At 41.4% G+C, this 14348-nt stretch overlaps 1 protein-coding gene across 1 annotated transcript in view; it reads left to right on the top strand.

Annotated features, from left to right (window-relative positions):
• LOC117459802 (contactin-associated protein-like 4) overlaps positions 1–9427 on the top strand; it is a 51283-nt gene extending 41856 nt beyond the window's left edge. The window contains exons 17-22 of the mRNA XM_034100929.2: positions 1339–1584; positions 1920–2053; positions 2940–3027; positions 4771–4974; positions 6959–7030; positions 7646–9427. Coding sequence (XP_033956820.2) covers positions 1339–1584; positions 1920–2053; positions 2940–3027; positions 4771–4974; positions 6959–7030; positions 7646–7806 — 905 coding nt within the window. The 3' untranslated portion in view covers positions 7807–9427. The remainder of the gene's footprint in view (positions 1–1338; positions 1585–1919; positions 2054–2939; positions 3028–4770; positions 4975–6958; positions 7031–7645) is intronic.
• Positions 9428–14348: the final 4921 nt, after the last annotated feature.

Genomic DNA, 14348 nt, shown 5'->3' with positions numbered 1-14348 from the left:
AATGAGTAAAGCCACTATGTCTTCGCTCTGCATCTTATAACTGATACATGTAGTGTTTGAACAGCCGCTCTGACGACTCTAATTGCTGCTCCTCTTCCAGCAGAAAGCAGCTGACGAAAGGAATCTGATAATTAAACACTCAGAGCTGTGATTTCCTGTAATGTCTTCGCATAAAAAAACAGCTGGTGTGCTTTTTTACAAGTGGTTGTGTTTCTGATGTGACGACTCTTTGTTCCCGTGATAACGTAATTAACGAGAACACTAGGTGTGTGTGTGAAAACACCTTGAAGGCAGCGAACTGAAACTATTCACATTTTCACAGAAAACTTATAATAGCAGTAAAATCTGTATTCGAAAAGAAAAACAATAGGGTTATACTTGACTTTATCTTTGCTTAGTGTTCATTTCTCTCTTTTTCTGCCAAATGAAACTAATTAAGCTTGTTGTGACTGTTTGTTGTGTTTCATCAACACTGTTTTAATGCTTTTAATGTTTTTTGAGAAGCACTTTGAATTGCCTTGTGTTGAAACTAGTATAACATAACATCCAGGGACTTTTCACACAGAGAGAAAGCATACACATGTTGAGAGGAAACTGCATTTTCAAAAAACCACCCGTACGAACAAATGCCAAACTTCATTGCATCTCATCAAAAGGTGTTAGTCTGTGGAATAACTGTAACGATGCACTGAAAGATTGTACAAGTCTATCTAAAAATGAAAGTATTATTTAGGAGTCAAATCATTAATGGTTATAACAGGACCTGTAAAATCCCATTTGTTGTTATTTCTTGTAATTGTAAAAAGTAATTTCTTTCTGATTGTTTTGTAAAAAAAAAGATTAACAAGACAAACATGTCGCTGATGACAATGACCTAATGTTTTATATGAAACATATATGTTAGAGGGGGGAGGACCAGAAAAGTTTTTTTAAGCTTCTTCTTGCCCCTGTTGAACATGAACAGAGACTATCTGAAAATTATTTTTATTTTTTTTTGTTGTTATTATTATTATTTTTGGTACTTTGTTATAATTATTAATCTGAGTGAAAAAAAGAAAAAAAGAGAATATATATATTATTGTTATATTTTTTTTCAATAAATTGACTAACTAGTTGTATCAATTAACTTGCGTTGCCTAATGGATAGTGAAAAATCCCCAGATGAACTGATTTAGTTTACCTTCATGTGTTTGCTATCATGGACAGTAACCTCATCGAAGTATCTGCGTTTAAAGGGCCCTATTATGCTTTACACCTACTTACTGTAAAGCTACAAAGGAGACAATCGCTCCTACCACCCTGTTGTTAAACTTCCGGACATCATCTCCCTCTCTGCAGAGGTTTCAGCCAGCTTCAAGTCGGGAACATCCGTCAGCTACACCTTCAGGGAGTCGGTGTTGAACGGCAGCTCCGTTTCCTCTGACTTCACCCCGAGAGGAGAGAACATCTCCCCGAGAGGAGAGAACATCTCCCCGAGAGGAGAGAACATCTCCCTGAGCTTCAGGACGAGTCAGAGTCCGGCTCTGCTCCTCTTCGTCAGCTCCTTCCACAGAGAGTACCTGGCTGTGCTGCTCAACAAGCACGGTGAGCCTCTTACCTTTATTTAAAAAAGACTAACCTATCTTACGATTGTAGCTCCGCCTTTAGGACCTGTGTGAGGTTAACGTCTGCCTCTCTGTGTGTGTGTGTGTGTGTGTGTGTGTGTGTGTGTGTGTGTGTGTGTGTGTGTGTGTGTGTGTGTGTGTGTGTGTGTGGTGTGTGTGTGTGTGTGTGTGTGTGTGTGTGTGTGTGTGTGGTGTGTGTGTGTGGTGTGTGTGTGTGTGTGTGTGTTGTGTGTGGTGTGTGTGTGTGTGTGTGTGTGTGTGTGTGTGTGTGTGTGTGTGTGTGTGTGTGTGTGTGTGGTGTGTGTGCGCGCGCAGACATGCTGGAGGTGCGCTACAGGCTGGACGGCAGCAGAGAGGCAGAGATCCTGAGGAGCAAAGTGAGGAACCTCAACAACGCACAGCTTCATGCTGTCAGCATCAGCAGGAGGGCAGATGCTGTCTCTCTGCAGGTAACACACACACACACACACACACACACACACACACACACACACACACACACACACACTCACACTCTGTCAGTACTAAAACCAGAGTCACCCTGCAATTCCCAGCAGCCTCTCTGTCAGTCGACTGCAGCGACCAGCGGGAGAATCTACAAGAAGACGACATGCAGGGACGAGTTGCTGGAATTACTCACAGATCATAAATCTGCAGTGAAACAACGGACTCTCACGTTATCAGCTCCGACAAACAGGCTCTTTCTCTTACCTGCAAAGTAAGACTAGCTTTCTAAGCTTTGAGCACCAGAGCCTCATGCTTAACATGTCTCATGTTAGTTGTCAGGTCCGTGTTGTTTACGCTGGGGATGCTGGAGACATGTCCGCCTCACTTTTGGAAATTGCCAATTCTGTACACCCCACTTTTTATAAGCATCATTTGTTAAAAATAGCTTGCAGAGGGAAATACATGAGAGCGCTTTGCAGTTAGACAGGATGCATTACATTACATTTAGCTGACGCTTTTATCCAAAGCGACTCACAAGAAGTACATTCGACCAGGAAGACACAACCTTGAAGAAAACAGGTGGTATGCTGATGATACATAGCTGGTTCTTCAACTGTGTTCCAACCAGATGAAACTGTCTCACTGATTCTGAGGTCCTGTCGGTACAATTGTAAGAAGTTCAACACATCCTTAGTATGTTGCATCCTTTTGCTTTGTGGTTGTTTTTATATCACACATAACTGTGCAATAATAAGGAAAATCACAGAAAACAAAAGCATCCTTTCTGCAAAAACATGGAGATTTCATATGACTTCTGTCAAAGTTGTGTAATAACCCTTTTAAGTATTTATATTCCATTTGAAGACGCTTCTTTATAATCTCTTTTAGATTGACCAGAACACCAGAGAGGACTTCAACCTGACGTCGGATGCAGAACTGAACAGCCCCCGGTCTCTGGTGCTCGGCAGAGTGCCAGGTGAGTCTGTAGAAACCAGGCGAGGCCTTCAGCTCAGAGCACTCAGACAGTCTCTCAGACCGCTGCTCATCCCAGGGACAGCTGTTGTTTGTACTCATACATATAAATACTGGAGCCTTTAAGCACTAAGATGTGATGTGATTAAAACCACACACACACAATGGATGCCACGGACTAGCTCTTAACTGAGAGAATTGCTTCAGAGAAAAAGGCAGACAGACGACTAACAGAAAGGGCACACGACAAAGATCCTTCATATTCCGACCACTCAGCCGGATGAACTGAAGTTTGTATCTATTATTCAAGATGTTCTGAATATGTTCTTTTAGAAAACATATTCCCAACTAGTTTTCAAACTGTTCGCACAGTTGTGAAGCGAGAGGAAACAAAAGCCACAACAACGTTCAGGATGTTCCCGTTAAGATGTTCTTTCATGATGCTTCTGTTATTTCTTACATAATGCATCTTCTTTGGAGGAAGACGTTGCATCGTCAGTTGTTCTGAAAAGCTGAAGTGTTCTTTATTGTTGTTATTATTGTTATTATTATGTCTTTATTCAACAAGGACCGTGCATAAAATACATTCATCTCAACAAGAGAAGACATGATTTATGCTAGATTTGGCTATAATTGGATTTCCTTCTTTTCCCGGAAGTTACACACTAAACAACAAACACTCAAAACATTACATTTTCTCCGACAACCGAACAATAATAGTTTGTGCCGGCGTACGCAGTCGGGTTATCGGGGTTCCATTGTATTTAATGCAGCAACACTTACAGTGGAGATGCTCACTTCAAGTGAATTACCTGCATGTCCGACTTTTATTTTTGTACTCTATTTTATTTTTGATTTTTTGATTTCTTATTATTATTACAATTATTTGTCTTTTATTATCTCAAAGCGTATCAGTATCCCTTGTTGTGAAGCACTTGGCAGATGAGAAGCGCTATATGAATTAAATATATTATTATTATTATTATTATTATTATTATTATTATTATTATTATTATTATTATTATTATTATTATTATTATGTCAAGGACGGGTGGCGCAGTGGTCTGTGCATCTGATCAAGGGGTGCTGGGGAACTCCGGTTCGAACCCCGCTCCCGCCCCCACTGCGTCAGGCCGTTGTGTCCTTGGGCAAGACACTTCACCTGGATTTGCTCCTGTTGGTATTGTCCACAGTACATGTATAATATCAATGTGTACTTGTAAAAGCGCCTCGATGACCTCGAGGCGTGAAGATGGACGGTGTGGCGCAGTGCACTGTGCATCTGATCATCAGATCAAGGGGTGAAACCCGTCGCTGCAGCGTCTGTAAAGCCGTGTGTCCTTGGGCAAGACACTTCACCTGCACTTGCTCCACAGTGACCATTGCATGTATAAAAAATATGTGTAATGTGTATCTGTGAAGCGCTTTGAGCATCTGGAAAAGCGCTATAATAAATGTAAGGAATTATTATTATGTTCATTATTGTGCAAGTCAGATGTATGTATTGTTATGTTAGGAAGGGGTCAATACATCGAAATAAAGTTGTGGTTGAGTAAATTAGACACTGAAGGTGCGCTGTATGTTGTAGTTGTTTCTTTTTTGCTTCCAAATATGTTTTGCGCTGCTATTTGGCCAAAAAACAACCGTTTAAAAGGCGGTATATCGTTGTAATACGTTTCAGAAACACAAATGTCAGGTGTCTCCTGATTCCTGATCCGTCTTTAAAGCATGCTTCTCTCCTCTCCAGACTCTGTTGAGTTGGACCCGGAGATGTCTCGTCTCTCCTCTCTGGGTTTCACAGGCTGTCTGTCGGCCGTCCTCTTTAACTCCGTCAGCCCTCTGAAAGCCGCTTTGCTCCACCCGGACCTCGTCACCGGCCCTCTGCTCCCGAACACATGTGGCTCCACTTCGGCCAATCCCTACGCAGCAGAAACCACACACCACCTGTCAGGTCAGAGGAGAAATGTGTGTGTTTTAGTGGTCACTTCATTCACACTTTAAAGGTCTCCTATTATACTGTTTCTCATCAATACATTACAGCTCTCAGATATATACAGAACCTGTCTCTGAAGTGTGTGGCTCCAAACACCAAACAGATCATTGCAGCATTACCCATAATCCCCTCTGTTTCAGCCCTGTTTCCAAAGTGCTGATTCTCTGTCTGTTACTTTAGATGAAAATAAGGAGCCCCTCTGAGAGACATTTGGTTACAAAGAACTCAATGGTGCTCGATAGGAGGAGATTCAGGTGATAAGGGGGGGGGGGGGGGGGGGGTTACCTTGGTTGCTGATTGGCTAATGGTTACACACGACAACACATTGTTATGACATCATTAAGTAGCCAAAATCTGATCAGCTCAATTTCAGACAGGTTTTTATAGAAATGGATCAGGACAAAAAGAGAGAGAATCTTTGTTCCTGAAACTTTCAGAGTCTCTTTACACAGAGGGGACACATGTTGATGTAGAAGAGACATGGAGAAGAGGGGACACATGTTGATGTAGAAGAGACATGGAGAAGAGGGGACACATGTTGATGTAGAAGAGACATGAAGAAGAGGGGACACATGTTGATGTAGAAGAGACATGGAGAAGAGGGGACACATGTTGATGTAGAAGAGACATGTAGAAGAGACATGGAGAAGAGGGGACACATGTTGACGTAGAAGAGACATGAAGAAGAGGGGACACATGTTGATGTAGAAGAGACATGAAGAAGAGGGGACACATGTTGTTGAAGAAGAGACATGAAGAAGAGGGGACACATGTTGATGTAGAAGAGACATGAAGAAGAGGGGACACATGTTGATGTAGAAGAGACATGAAGAAGAGGGGACACATGTTGATGTAGAAGAGACATGAAGAAGAGGGGACACATGTTGATGTAGAAGAGACATGAAGAAGAGGGGACACATGTTGATGTAGAAGAGACATGAAGAAGAGGGGACACATGTTGATGTAGAAGAGACATGAGGAAGAGGGGACACATGTTGATGTAGCAGAGACGATGAAGAAGAGGGGACACTTGTTGATGGAGAGGAGACATGAAGAAGAGGGGACACATGTTGATGTAGAAGAGACATGAAGAAGAGGGGACACATGTTGATGTAGAAGAGACATGAAGAAGAGGGGACACATGTTGATGTAGAAGAGACATGAAGAAGAGACATGAAGAAGAGGGACACATGTTGATGTAGAAGAGACATGAAGAAGAGGGGACACAGGTTGATGTAGAAGAGACATGAAGAAGAGGGGACACATGTTGACGTAGAAGAGACATGAAGAAGAGGGGACACATGTTGATGTAGAAGAGACATGAAGAAGAGGGGACACATGTTGATGTAGAAGAGACATGAAGAAGAGGGGACACATGTTGATGTAGAAGAGACATGAAGAAGAGAGGACACATGCTGATGTAGAAGAGACATGAAGAAGAGGGGACACATGTTGATGTAGAAGAGACATGAAGAAGAGGGGACACATGTTGATGTAGAAGAGACATGAAGAAGAGGGGACACATGTTGATGTAGAAGAGACATGAAGAAGAGGGGACACATGTTGATGTAGAAGAGACATTAAGAAGAGGGGACACATGTTGATGTAGAAGAGACATTAAGAAGAGGGCACACATGTTGAAGTAGAAGAGACATGAAGAAGAGGGGACACATGTTGATGTAGAAGAGACATTAAGAAGAGGGGACACATGTTGAAGTAGAAGAGACATGAAGAAGTGGATTTTGTATAATAGGTGACCTTTGAAGAGGCCCTATTATGCTATCTGGCGTTATATAGGTTTTAGTGCATGTAAAGGGTCTGCAAAGCCTAAAATCCCCGTGGGAGAGGGTTTCTCTTTGTGCTTTCTTGACTCCTGTCTCTGTCCCTCATGTCTCTGTCCCTCCTGTCTCTGTCCCTCGTGTCTCTGGCCTCTGTGCTGCAGGTCAGTCCGGATCAGTGGGAGCAGGTCAGCCTCTGGTGAACGCCATGAGGAGCGACTCGGCTCTGATTGGAGGTAGCAGCAACGTGTTTCACTCTCACACTAATGTTAATGTCACTCGGACAGAAAGCGTCCCTGTGTGAGTGGGGACGCAATTGGATGTGATGACAACAAATGTTTTCTTTAATTTTATTTATTGATTTATTATATAATTTATTATGTTTGTTTGCTTATTTTGGGGGAAAGAAATGTCATGTATGTTACGTCAAATTGGTGAATGTAGGGTATTCAAACCTCACTCGGTTAGAAACAATACAAGTACACAAAGCTGATAAAAAATCTGTGTGTTTTGGTGATAGTTTCTATAAAAGCCTTGAGCTGTCATAACATTGTATTTAAGTAAATGTTAACCCGTCCTTATCAATCAAGTGATTCAGAGTGGGAAAACAATCTTTATCACGTAAAACATTGCTCGACTCTTCACCTTTTTTCTTTTTTTTGTACCATATTTCAATATGTTCTTAAATATATATTTTAATTGTATTTGTTTTATTATTTTCTCCTTATAGCATTGTGAAGTACCTTGAGATGACGTTGTTTTTAAAGTGTGCTATGTAAATCAAATGTATTATAGTATTTAGTATTATAGTATAGCTAATTATTTTTGCTATTTCCGCTTCGTCTTCTCAGGCGTGATCGCGGTGGTGATCTTTGTGACCGTGTCAGCGTTAGCCGTGACGGCCCGACTCGTCCACGGGCGGAAAGGGACGTGTCGGAACCAGGAAGTGAAGCCTGAGGACAGCCTGCAGGGCGGTGTGCAGAGCGAGAGCCAGAGAGAATATTACATTTAGGAGGGGCTTTGACCCCGACGGACCGACGCCTTGTCAAGCCTCTGTGCTTTACAGACTGACACACACACTTTACACTCGTTTGGTTTTTCTCTTCCTGTGGTTGTACGTTTGTAAAGACTGTAAATAGATGCACAACTACAACGTGTTTATAATATGTCAATACTGGCAGTGAAATTGTAAATATTTAATTAATGATGTGAATCTTCAAAGTAATTACTTTATTTAAATCGGTCGTGTTGAAATGTTTGAAACGATTATAAAAGGAACTGTTTTTTGAAAGTAAAGGAAGCAGTGTTTGGTTTTAAGTTATTTAAACACATTGGATTGCTGGATATTTAAAGTTTGTGTTTTGTAATTTTGTTTGCTTACTGTTTGAACTGTGGCAAGGCTAAATTGATCCGTTCACATTGAAATGTTTTCATTTTATCTCAAAGTTTTTCCTATCAGTATTATGTTTTCATTATGTTGTCGCTGAAAAAATGAAATAGAGGCGAAGTCCCGCCCATCTACTTCCGACCCATGGGACCTTATTTCGGAAAAAGTTTGTATTGAAGTCAATGGAGAGAGAAAGATTATCTTTCCATCCCGTTTGAATTGTGCCACGAATTACACATATGATGTTTGTCAATCTTAAATAATTATTTCCGTGTCAAAAAAGTCACAGTTTGTCGTAAAACTGTTGAAATATAAGACTATGAAAAATACGCAACTAGAAAGACTACAAATCCCAGAATCCCGGTCCCGCATGCTGGCTCTTACGAACAGACTAACTCCCCTTGTGTGTATGCACAGCTCTCAACATGCCCAGACTTGGAGTGATTTTCACCTCTTTTAATACTTTCCGCCTCATTCTGAAAGAAAGAAGTGAAATGTTCCAACGTGACGGCCGTCTTGGTGTGTGGTGCGAGATGGGAGATGTAGTTCATTGAGCGTTTCACACACAAAAAGTGTTACTTCACAGTTTACTACACTTTTTTTTTTTTTGACTTGCAAAATTCTCTTTTAAATTGTGTAATTCGTGGCACAATCTTTCTCTCTCCATTGACTTCAATACATAATTTTCCAAAATAAGGTCTCATGGAGCTCCACCGGAAAGGGAGGGACTTCGCTTCTCTATGAAAAACTGAAATCTTTATTTATTGTACTTCCTGTATATTCCTTTTGCTTGTTTTGTTGTTTTCTGTGGCTTTCCTGTGCCTCCAGCGTACAGTTTTGTTTCAAACAGTAGGTATTGCGGTGAGAAGGATGCAACTTTCTGTTACCAAGTGTTACGCCACACCCTTAGGTGGACCTATGGGGCTAACACATTCCACCATTGACCCAAATACAACACAGAAAGACACCTTTAAAAGTATCTAATCCATAGTATTTATAACAATGTAAAATATACACTCATAATGCACCTCACTGCAGATCTACTGGAGGGGGAAAATCAGAAACACAACTCGTCTAAACACAGAGACAATGGAGGAAGCTTTATGCAGAGTGAACCGTTTACTGAACGTCACTTTAAATTGAGGAATGAGTTTGTGGTTTAGTTCCTCTCCTGGAAACACATCATCATGGTCTGGAGGATGTTTGTAGTGTCAGAGTGTTGGAGTGACTCGCTGTGAGATTTTAACTTGTACAGATATTTTAGTAAGAAATACAAAACTGTTCAGTGAAAAATAAACGTGTGATTTTTTTTATGAGACGGACTTTTCTCTTCTTTTGAGTCGATTACAATCCTTCACCTTTATTGCTGACTCAGACACCGTGTTTTATAAATGCAGAGATGTTTTAGAGTTGAGACACAAGATTATAAGTTAGATCCATAGATACCTTTTAAACTCTTAGGTTGGCAAACGTTTAAATGTGTATTAATTTCTCTATTCATAGGGGCCGTATGTCGTGTCTCTACTGGGACAAGTCTCCATGCTTTAATGTTCAGAAAGCTCTTTTCACCCTCTGTCTGGAACCAGAGCTGCTCTGATTGGTTAGCTGGCCGGCTCTGTTGTGATTGGTCAACCGCTTAGAGATGTCCCGCCCCTTAGCCTATCACGTACGATGTGTTTGAGCGCTAGCCAATAGAAGCGCTTGTGTTAAATAGTGATGTCACTATGTTCCGGCAGTAAACAAAGGGAACACAGGAATTGTAGCCTTTGCAGACCGTTTACATGCACACAAACCTATATAACACACTATAGGAAAGAGAAAACCCCAAAAAGTATAATAGAACCTCTTTAATGAAACTCTCTCCGGCTGAAATGATGAAAACCTCCCACTGCCTGCTGTCCTCCCCCGCACACACACACACACACACACACACACACACACACACACACACACACACACACACACACACACACACACACACACACACACACACACACACACACACACACACACACAGTTCAGGGGACATTACACTGACTTACATGCATTTTCTGGAGACTTATTCTAACCTTAACCATAACCAACACATGCCTAACCCTAACCCTTACCCTTGTGACAGTCGCAGATTGATCTCAGTGTTTCTTATAAACTGTAGGGGCAGGGGAAAGGGTTAAGGCATGTCGTTTAGATTCAAATGAAATTAGAATCTATGATGCATGTGTATTATCCTCGCAACTACAGTCGTTAAAATGTCCACTTTTATGTAAGGTTTGAGGGTGTGGTTCTGCAAGCCTCATTTGCATATTCACCTGTCGCGGCGCGCCCAGAGGCTTTTTAGTGGGCACGTCAACAGGATGCCAGGGGTGGTTCTCACGGGAGGAGGAAGCCTGTGTGTGGTGAATGCGGGTATTCAGCGGGATAGTTACGGTTTCTCAGCATGTGTATATATGTAAAATGGGGAAGTAACTGAAAGTAACCGTATGTGGATATTGCATCGACCGACCTGGAAGCACGTCTCCTTGGAGAGGACGCGCACAGAGAGAGAGATTCTCTCCGACACAGGGTGAGATCGCTCCTGTGTGCCACGCAGGACCTCGTGTTTCCTTTTTTGTGTGGAATATAGCCTGAAAAGGCCTACAAACATTTCTGTTTTTGCCGCCGACGGGCGCAGGAGCAACAGTTGTTTTGTCAATGAACAATAGCCTGGATTAGGCAGTAAAGACACTTTTTGTGTATCGCAGAGCGGACTGTTTAGTTTTGTTTGCGTTGTTTGGCTGGAAAACTGTCAATATAATGGATCCATGCATGAAATCTGTCTCTGTTTATTTTGTTTAAGGCGCAGATTATCCGCTTATTATTTCTGTTTACCTTTTATAATCTTATTTCATTCAAGAACCCCTTGTGCGTTTAATTAACACAACTAGTTTAGATAGTTGATCGTTACACCCTTACCAAGTCTTCACCCTAAAATTAATGATGGGGACCTCCATTATGTCCCCTGATGGTCCAGGTGACAGCGTGGTTGTCAGCTGGTATTATTTACAAAGAGGGATTCACTCACGCTTCAAATAACACGGAAACAACAAGAGGCCGTGTTGTGATGACACGTGCTGCTGCACCACAAGAGGAAAACAATTTAGAACATGAGTCAAGATGATCTCCACAGGTGTTCAAAGTGATACAATGATATGAGTATTATCTCATGTCATCACTGTCCATTTAATAAAGGAGTGAAGTGGAGCGCTTTGCAGATAACGAACCGCCTCCTGCTGTTGGTTAAAGGTCCCCACAGACTGCAGCACCATCAGCCCCAAAGACCGCCTGAAGTGGCATGGTGTTAAGAGATGTCTCGTGTGTCCTGCTGTTGCTGGTGCCGTTGTTCGAGGCGCTGCAGACGGTGTTTAGACAACACACTCTCACTCCCAGTCCAATAGCGACGTTTGGTCAGTGTCCGTGGCGTCCAATTGTGACGCTCCTAGGCTTCTTCAGCGTCATAAAGGGACGCAAATAGCTTTCAACTGATTGCAATGTATTCCCATCTGCGTCGGGATTTGACGCTCATGGAAGCACGGCATTCGTTTATGTCAGCTGCCCTTAAAGGTAATGTGAGCGTCCATTCCCAGGAGTAAAGGATGGCAGAAGACACTACACTACCCAGAATCCCCAGCTATCGTTTGGACTACACCATGTGCTCTTGCCAAACCCCATGATAGTCCTCAAGCTCTGTGATTGGAGAGTGTGCTCCGAGGGTTAAGCCGATTCTCGAACAGCACTTGAAATGGGATGGAACCACGGCAGACTGTCCAAAACTGGATTTGAACGGGTCCACCGCATCCCCCCTCCCCCACCCCGTCCCCAGAACTACACATGCTGGCTATTCTGTTTCGCAACATGTTCTCTATGGCACGTCTCTACTGGGAGTTGTAGTTTTAAAAGACGTTTTCGTATTTCCCATAATAAGAAGTTGCCAGTATGAAACTGTGTACATCCCTGGAGGTTTAGGGGACAGGAAACACTCACATTTAAAACATATAATTAATAAATGGTGCCCATTATGGGCAGTATTAATATATATACCCACATGCCAGCTAAGGTCAGAAGAGCTTTATTTAACAGCTGGTCTTATGTGTGTGACCCCTGTGATAACATTACATTACATTAATTGATAAGCCTGAAACATGCACTTGTCAAGGTTCAGAGGCACATTTTGCAAATATGGCAGTAGCCATCGATCAGCTTAAGATAAGATATACTTTATTGATCCGAAGTTGGAACATTTGCGTTACATCAGCATGTGTAACAGTTAAATATGCAGTTGTGTTTATTTGAAAATCATTTAGTATAATCACATCAATTCTGTGTTTTATATTCAACAATTCTGTGTTCTTTATTGATTGTTCAATACCTGACAAGGCCGGAGATGAAATATCTACATACATCTCATAAGAGTATAATACATTATGTATAATATCAGTTAAAATAAGTGCTTCAACATAGTTAACATTGCTGGAGGTATGCACAAATATTGATAGATGTCTTGTAATGCACTATTGAGGAACCTGCAACCCAAGTTTTTCATTCAGTGCAGAATTACACCACAGTTGTGTAGGCCTATATGATATGTCAATAAACCTTAGAAAATCTTGAAATCTTGAAAGGGATGTGCAAAATAGTCATTACATACAGTCTTTAATTAACAATTAGTAGAGAATAACGAGTAATGAATATACTTTATAGGGATCGTATTAATATCTAATATTAAAAATATTGAAATTCAATAACATGCTTTAACCACCAGGTGTCCCTTTATATCAACTGTGCACCTTTATGGTGTAAATACAGCCTATCTACCAACTGGATCAAATATAAAAGTGAGCCGAATTAGTGTTGATACTGCAAGGAGACGTATTGTGTGAAAAGAAATGTAAGATGTTGTTTAATGGCTGATATATTTATGATCCAAGTCACGTTTTCAGTTCCTCATGTTTGTCTTCTCATCAGGGCTCTATAAATACAGAACTACGGCTAATATGTAATGCAGCCGAACCGTGTATTACAATGCCGTTATGTAATGACTTTCAAAGAGAAAAGCAACCACACTCGGAATAAGGTATTATTATTATTTTGGTCTGTTTCCGGTATTTGTTAATGACGATGTGCTCTGAGATGTGAGCCTGGAATTGCACAGGGGAAAATAACGTATCTTTAGATGCGGATTTTGTTAAACTAATATGTTTAGGCTGTGGACCAACACTATACATTGACGGGGAAGGGGGTAGCAATAAAGATAACACCATTAAACAGTTACACAACATAACAGAAATAATATCGATAGCAGCGTCCCTAGCAACCACCTTGGTAACAATGAAAACGTCGCGATTTCCTGAAGTAATCTTCGTAATAACTAGCAAACTAAAGATCATGTACATCCACTGCACACATAATCTGAAATAACAACTCATATTTCTCGCATCAAATGACATCAAAACGCATTTTAATGGCCAAACTAACTTTAAAATAGGCATTTTACACCCAGAATAAAACGAATTTCGGCCATGTTTTCTTTTTCTGCAGGGAGAAATTTGAAGATCACGTGACATAGACGCCAGCCATCGGAATGAATGGTGAAAAAAACGGGGTTTGTCAAACAGAGCACATGGTGTAGTCCAAATGCTAGCTGGGGATTCTGGGTAGTGTCTTCTGCCATCCTTTACTCAGAAAACATATTTGTTTCTCCGAATCGAAGGGGAAAAATACAAAAGCATTGCACACAATTTAAACCAATCAATGTTGTGTAATTAACAAGGATAATCTGGTGTTTTTTAGTCGATGAGTAGTGCAGATATCACTGTAAAATCAATCGACAGTAGGCCTAAGAGGAGTACTTACTTCCGGGTGTAAAATTCTCCGTTATCCAATGGGAATGGATGCTCACATTGCCTTTAAGGGCAGCCGGCATAAACGAATGCCGTGCTTCCATGAGCGTCAAATCCTGACGCAGATGGGAATACATTGCAATCAGTTGAAAGCTATTTGCGTCCCTTTTATGACGCTGAAGGAGCCTAGGAGCGTCACAATTGGACGCCACGGACACTGACCAAACGTCGCTATTGGACGCTTAGGGAGTGAGAGTGTGTTGGTTTAGACAGAGCGGTCGTCAGGGATCA

The sequence above is a fragment of the Pseudochaenichthys georgianus genome, chromosome 15, assembly GCF_902827115.2.
Source record: "Pseudochaenichthys georgianus chromosome 15, fPseGeo1.2, whole genome shotgun sequence".
Taxonomy (NCBI): Eukaryota; Metazoa; Chordata; class Actinopteri; order Perciformes; family Channichthyidae; genus Pseudochaenichthys; species Pseudochaenichthys georgianus.
The sequence above is the reverse complement of the archived record's forward strand: the minus strand, read 5'-3'. Positions and strand labels throughout refer to the sequence as shown.